Source organism: Lolium perenne, chromosome 6 (genome assembly GCF_019359855.2).
Source record: "Lolium perenne isolate Kyuss_39 chromosome 6, Kyuss_2.0, whole genome shotgun sequence".
NCBI lineage: Eukaryota > Viridiplantae > Streptophyta > Magnoliopsida > Poales > Poaceae > Lolium > Lolium perenne.
The window spans coordinates 56,067,381-56,074,347 of record NC_067249.2 but is presented as its reverse complement, the minus strand read 5'-3'; the positions used below and the strand labels follow the sequence as shown (position 1 = coordinate 56,074,347).

Genomic DNA, 6,967 nt, shown 5'->3' with positions numbered 1-6,967 from the left:
TAAAACAACACATCTATTATATCATTTCATTTTATCAACATTACACAAGCAGGGCGAATCAACAAACTGATATCTCCTGCAAGAATAATATGATCCCCTCCCGTAGTTTCTTTCCCCATTTGGTGTGGTCTATAACAGCACCTAAACAGCACCATGGGTGATTGCGTTCCTGAGAAGCGGCCCTTAGCTTCTCGGCGCGGCAACTTCGGTGGGGATGCCAGCGGCGAGCCTGGCTCTCAAGTCCTTCCTTAGGATCTTGCCGGAAGGGTTCTTGGGAATGGAGTCGGTGAAGTAGACCTTGTTGATCCTCTTGTAGAAAACAACCTGCAGTTGCATCATCGAATATCTTAGACGTGACACATGAGCTCTGCAATCGCTCGTGAACAAATGCAAATAATTGACTGGCTGAACATGATTAGCACTAACTGACTACTTATCACATAGTGGTAAACCAGTTGTTCTGAACTTTCTGTACAACAGCAGTTGTTATGCGTGAGAGCTGTGTTGAAACTTGAGCATTAATTTACCTCCTTTGAGACGAATTGCTTGATCTCGTTCTCGGTGATCTCAGATCCTTCGATCCTCTTAATGAAGGCGACCGGGACTTCGCCGCAGAGATCATCCTTCACCCTGAAAGGGAAATAACCAGGAGGAAAATGAGCATTCTTTCTTTCAGCTGAAAAAAAGAGGAAACACGGGACAAGGATTTTGTGCACACGGGAGTCAGTGCTCCTTCACTTTTGGATTTTTGAAAATTTCAGATTCTCATATTTCTCTGCTTTCAAGAATTATGACATTAAATATGTAGATAGATGTGTATACGAGGATTGGAATCAAAAAAGTCTCGTAAAAAAATACGTTATATTTTTGGAGATGCAAAAAAGACAAATTTCTGACAGTACACTGACAAAATATACGTACTATTGTACTACTATTTATAGTCAGAAATTTTTTTTTTTTGTATTTTCCAAAATACAAAGTATTTTTTAATGGGACTTTTTTGACTACACTCCTCATGTCTAAATCTATCTACATATTTAATGCCATAATTTTTGAAAACATAAAAGAGTGAGGTTTTGAAAATTTTCAAAATCCAAAAGTCCAAGGAGCACTTGTGCTCATGTGCACATGGTACTTTCCGGGAAACACGACACTACAGTTGTAGCCACAAAAAAGGGAAGAGAAATGTAGTATGTGGCTTACCCTACGACGGCGGCGTCCTTGACCTCCGGGTTCGTGAGGAGGAGGGCCTCGAGCTCCGCCGGCGCCACCTGGAAGCCCTTGTACTTGATGATCTCCTTGAGCCTGTCGACGATGAAGATCTCGTCGTCGTCGTCCACCAAGCCGATATCTCCGGTGTGCAGCCAGCCGTCCTTGTCGATGGTGTTCTTGGTAGACTCTGGGTCGTTCAGGTAACCTGCGTGATTCATTCCCCGAAGCGATGACGGTTAGTTCAGAGAAACCATCGCCATCGTCACAAAATTCTAGTACCCATTAAAACAATGATCTTATTTGGTAGTACGGGAGATTTCCTCCGAATCATTCAGCATTCACATGGGATACCAAGGAGACTAGGAGACAGACATTCAGAAACAGCCACCATAACTGAAGTGCAGTTTGCACATGACACTATGACAGCATTCAGTTATTGGAACCTGACCCCCAAACTACATCTGCAGAGGTACACATCGGTCGCAGGTGGGCGGTGCCGACTGCCGACCATCATTCAAGCGCATTCAGACGATGGCTTCAGGTAAGCTAAAGAAACTTACTGAACCACATGTGGCAGTTCTCGTTTGCTGTTGCTGCAGCATGGATACAATACAAACTGTCTGAAAGTGAACACCTCACATGGGATGAATGAACCCGAGATTCTTGGGAGGATCATCCAAAGAGTTGATAGGGCAGGGCCCTTTCACGAGAAATGTTAGAATTGACTCGTGACACCAACTCGATTCTTCTGCTGGCTGGAGTGGAGTTGGTCACCCATTGCATTTGGTCGCTGGTTTGGTTTTATTTGGTACAGTTTGGTTCATTAGTGGTTGTGATACAGATAGATGCATAGGAAGATGCATAGGAATCGTTGTCGTGAGTAGCACCTTGACCACGACGGCACGGCCTCTCTGGCTGTAGCTACAGCAACCATCTGACGTGATCTCCACTTCTCACGCCAAGTACACACCAACCGACGACGATTCGTTCTAAGTTTTCAGTACACCTAACAAACTCCCTGACACTACTACTTCAGAGGCTTCATTGCTTTCTCCCTCCGCTGTCCAATGCCTGGCAGGGTATTGTATAATACAATTCGTATTCTGGGTTGAGCACTGCACGGAGTGTATGGACAAATGAGATACTACTACTTCTGTCAACTGGATATAAACTAATGTTAGTGACCGGTTCCTCCAACATGCTTGTGCAGTCTCAGCTGTTGGTGCTTCCACTACTGCCATCGATATGCTCACAGCCTGCCAATACCTAAATACTATACTTCCTTCTGTTCCTTCACCAAATTTTGGCTCTAGTATTTACCTAGCTACTTGCGCATGTGTGAGGTCGTTGGATCTTTTGTTCATGTGCAACTTGGATTCTGGAACCTTGCCATGGTGACCGGTGAGATGTGTGCAGGCGGACAAGCTGGGAACGTGGATGTATGATTTTCAGGTTGTTAGCAACGTGCGTCGCTGTTTATTTATTCGCTGACAGTATTCTACAGGTTGTAGTCTTTGCGCCGTGCCAACAACCACGCGCCTGAGGCTGCTAGCACGGAAACGTGGAGTGGAGTGGACGGGAAATTCTCTCCCGGTCGATGAACTATCATTAGGAATGGACCAGACCACTAACTAATCAATCAATCAACTTTCTTCTCACCAAGTCTCCAACCACCTAAAAGTGGCCTAACTACACATCGATTTCACATCCTTTTATTGTGTGTTTGCAATGCATGAAAGGGAGTTTAATTTGAAGTTGCCAGGAAAATTCGGGTAAAATGGGATAATGTTTTCTCTTTCAGAACTACCGGACCAAATGGGGTTGTGCTCATCCGAGTCCCCGTCGAGAAGCGACGTCGCGTTGGACGACAAACTTGTTGGTGGCCGTCGTTCGTCCTGATCGCACAAGTTAGTCTGCTACATGCCCAAACACTAGGAAGGTTTGTCCACATCGCTCGCCGATCGACCGGTAGCTATATGCGCGACTTTTCTTTCCTCAAGGCAAAATGCGATGTGCCAACGCAAAGCACCAAGTAGAGGTTAACGCCACGACAGGAACGAGACTACCGAGAGAGACCATCCGATCGAGATGCAGGGGTTTGTTTGCATTGCAGGGGTGTCAGGTGTGGTGCGTACCTATCATGATCTGCTTCCCGCGGACGCAGATCTCGCCGGGCTGGTTCCGGCCGAGGGATGCGCCGGTGTCGGGGTCGACGACCTTGAGCTCGGCGTTGCGCACCACGGTGCCGCACGACCCGGACTTGACCTTGAAGGGCTCCTTGGCGAAGGCCAGGCACATGGCCAGCACCGGCCCAGCCTCGGTCATCCCGTACCCCTGATGAAATCGAAACAAACACAGCTCATCGTCAGTCAATGTCATTGATTACCAAGCTCGTGTACACCGGCATTGCGCGCGCGATCGGCGGACCTGTCCGAGCACGGCGTTGGGGATCTTGGCCATGAAGGCGTCCTGGAGGTCCTTGCCCATGGGGGCCGCGCCGGAGAGCACCATGCGGATGGATGCGAGGTCGTCGGCGCCGACGCGGTCGCTCTTGGCGATCTCCACGACGATGGGCGGCACGAATGGCGCGATGGTGATGCGGTGCGCGCGGACGAGGTCCACCAGCGCGCCGACGTCGAACTTGCGCATGATGACGATGGCGGCGCCGACGCGGAGCCCCGCCAGCAGCACCGTGTGCAGCGAGTAGATGTGGAACAGCGGCAGCAGGCACAGCAGCGCGTCGTCCTTGTTGAAGCACACGTTCGGGTTCTCACCGTCGACCTGAAAATGTTCAGAGTGGCTACTGTTAGAGTGGATTTTATTTTTTGAAAATGCTACGCGTTGGCGCCAAAAGCATCGCCCGCCGAGCACGAATCTTGGCGTATCGATCGGACCCAGGGAAGGGACCTGGTTCCGTGGGCCCGTCCAACGCGCTGCGAGCCGTGGAACCTACGCATGGAGCACGAGATGCCAAGAATATGACCAGAAATAATTTATTTATGAGCCTGCTGGCCTACTTGCTTCGCACCCAGAGCTCTGACCAAATGCTTCGAGAAACGCAAGACAAGAGTGGGAGAATAATAATCCTAGCTTGGCGTGTCCGACGGGTAGACGCGTAGAACGTGGACCCACATGTCATCCTCTGCTGCAGCTCAGCTCAGCAGCTGGCTCGGCACCGACAGGTACAGTAGCAGTATAGAAATGTAGTACCAGGCTGGCTGAGGCGTTGACCCCGAAACGGAATGGAAGCAGAGCTGAGAGGAGCAGAGGATCCGATCGGATCATCGGAATGGGGGCGGGCGGGCGAACGTACCAGCTGGGCGACGCTGGTGACGAGGCTGCGGTGGGTGAGCATGACGCCCTTGGGGAGCCCGGTGGTGCCGGAGGAGTAGGGCAGCGCCACCACGTCGTCGGGGAGGATCCCGGCCTCGTCCGCCTCGGGCAGCTCCTCGCCGGCGATCAGCTCCGCGAAGTCCACGCACCCGTCGCGCTTCCCGTCGACGGTGACCACGGGCAGTCCCTTCCCGGCCGCGAACTCCAGCACCTTCTCCACGGCGCAGGCCTCGGTGACGATCAGCTTGGCGCCCGCCGCCTCCGCCTGGCGGTGGATCTCGTGCGGGGTGTAGAACGGGTTGGCGGTGGTGGTGGCGGCGCCCAGCCTGGCCGCGCCCAGGAAGGAGAAGGCGAACTCCGGGCAGTTGCGCAGCAGGTTCATCACCACGTCGCCCTTCCCCACGCCCATGCGGCGCAGCCCCGCCGCGGCGCGACGGGTCAGGGAGTCGACCTCCGTGTAGGTATAGGAGGCGCCCGTCTGGCCGTCGATGATGCAGGGGCGGGACGCGACCTCGGCCATCTTCTCGAAGCAGTAGCTCTGCAGCGTCTGCTCGTTGTTGATCTCGATGTCGGGGAGCTTCGACCGGAACACCGTCTCCGCCGGTGCCACCGCCACCACTGACTCCTCCGGCACGGAACCCATGGTAATGGTCTAGTACGAGTAGCTAGCTAGCTACCTCACCGGCCGGCGATCGAGCGAGAAGCAGAGACTAAGTAAATCTTCTTCTAAATTAGTCGTGGGAGATGGCTTGCTTGATCTCCTGAAGAAGAATGGAGGAAGGGAAGATGGCGGGTGTAATATACGGGGGAAGGAGTCGGGGAGTTGGTGAGTGGGGCCAGGGAGGATGACGCGTGGGGCCGGCATGGCAGTGAGAGTGGGAGGGTTGGTGAGACGGCGAGAGAGTGGCTGGGGTTCGTTGACTGGGGCAGGGGTGCCACGTCGACGTCGTTTACCTACTCTACTCCATGATGATGATCGGCGTGCAGCTCGATGGGCTTGGCCAGCCGTTCGACGGAATCCTCCCTTGATCGCATTGGCCGCTCGTTCGTGCGCCGGGGTTGGTGACGATGGTTGCTTCTCAGTCTGCAAAAACTCATGCCCAAACCTGATTCAGATACATGTGTCACCTTTCATTCTTTCGAAAATTAAACATGTGTAACCATCTGGAAGGCTGGGTTTTGCAGTACACCATCTCTGGTGAGGGAGACAGAAATACCAGAGTTTGGTACAATTTTAAGGTTCAATTTCCTGGTATTTTTGGGGTCAAGTTTGTTGATTTTGTGGTCTACGGTGGTTGTTCCATATATGTCCCCCAATTCATGCCCAACCCTGCTCAGATACATGTGTCACCTGCGGCAGGGCTGTACTCCATATCCGGTGAAGGAGGAGGCGGAAATGGCTGAGGTTGGTACAACTTTTATGCGAGACTTCCTGGTATTTTTGGGGTCAAATTTGTTGATTTTTTGGTCTACGGTGATTGATCCATTTGAGAACCATGTCTTACTTAGTCTTCGACCAAGGAAACTCAAATGTGTACGTGAAAAAGGTGCCATTTTTGGAAAGGAACAAAGTTCCATAGTTTTGCCTGGCCAACAACAAACCTTTTCATATGAGCTAAGTTGGTACGTGTTGTACTAGTCTGTGCTTCCTCCCTTCACAATTACTTCGCTTTCTAGATTCGGTTAAGTTAAACTGTGTATGCTTGAACTAAATACAATTAGAATTTTTTTAACATCTACAATTTAAAATCGATCCGTCGTACTATGAAGATCGTTGTAAAGTATATTTCCATACCTTGGTATCTGTTATTGCGTGTATCAAATTATTGATAATCGTTTTCCTATTTTTTTTGTTGAATTTTACAAAATTTAACTTTAACTCAAAACATGAAGTAAATAAAAACGGATAGCATGTGCCCACTTACACAATCCTGGTCCGCATGGAGCCATGGAGGACAATGGCACTGATCGCGTGGTACACGTGAAAGCAGCCTCAAACCAACCACAACAGCAAAAATAACGAAGTTATATTGAGAATGTACTTTTGTAGCCCAGGCTACATGTAGGCCATTTTTTGGACCTACGAAAATTTTAATTGAAACATGTAAATTATTTTTGAAAAAAATAATGTGATGTAGATAATATTGTACTCTACGAGTGTGTAAAATTTCAGATTCAAATATGTTGTATTTTGGGCTCAGAAAAAATAACAAATCTTGATTTCACTATTGGTGAACAGTACTGAATAGTACACTCAACTCTAGATTTTGTCATTTTGTGCGATCTGGTTATTTTTACTGAGAGCAAAATATAATATATTTCAATATGAAAATATTAAAAGTTTACATTCTGTATGTCTACATATTGTTTTTCAAAAATTTCTGAAACTTCAAAATTAAAAGTTTCAAAGTTTGAATCAAGA

The 6,967-nt window shown here is 49.3% G+C and overlaps 1 protein-coding gene across 1 annotated transcript; it reads right to left on the bottom strand.

Annotated features, from left to right (window-relative positions):
- LOC127308048 (4-coumarate--CoA ligase 3) lies at positions 1–5,321 on the bottom strand. The gene is made up of 6 exons (XM_051338813.2): positions 4,526–5,321; positions 3,640–3,993; positions 3,348–3,546; positions 1,204–1,417; positions 528–630; positions 1–324 (listed from the first exon to the last, which is right to left on the bottom strand). The coding sequence occupies exons 1-6, from the start codon at positions 5,186–5,188 to the stop codon at positions 184–186; spliced, it is 1,674 nt and encodes a 557-aa protein (XP_051194773.1). The 5' UTR covers positions 5,189–5,321; the 3' UTR covers positions 1–183.
- Between the last annotated feature and the right edge of the window lie 1,646 nt (positions 5,322–6,967).

Coding starts and splice junctions, on each gene's coding strand:
- LOC127308048 (XM_051338813.2), bottom strand. CDS start 5,188: ATGGGTTCCGTGCCGGAGGAGTCAGTGGTGGCGGTGGCACCGGCGGAG. Junction 3,994..4,525: donor TCACCAGCGTCGCCCAGCTG/GTACGTTCGCCC, acceptor GAACATTTTCAG/GTCGACGGTGAGAACCCGAA. Junction 3,547..3,639: donor CCAACGCCGTGCTCGGACAG/GTCCGCCGATCG, acceptor CGATTTCATCAG/GGGTACGGGATGACCGAGGC.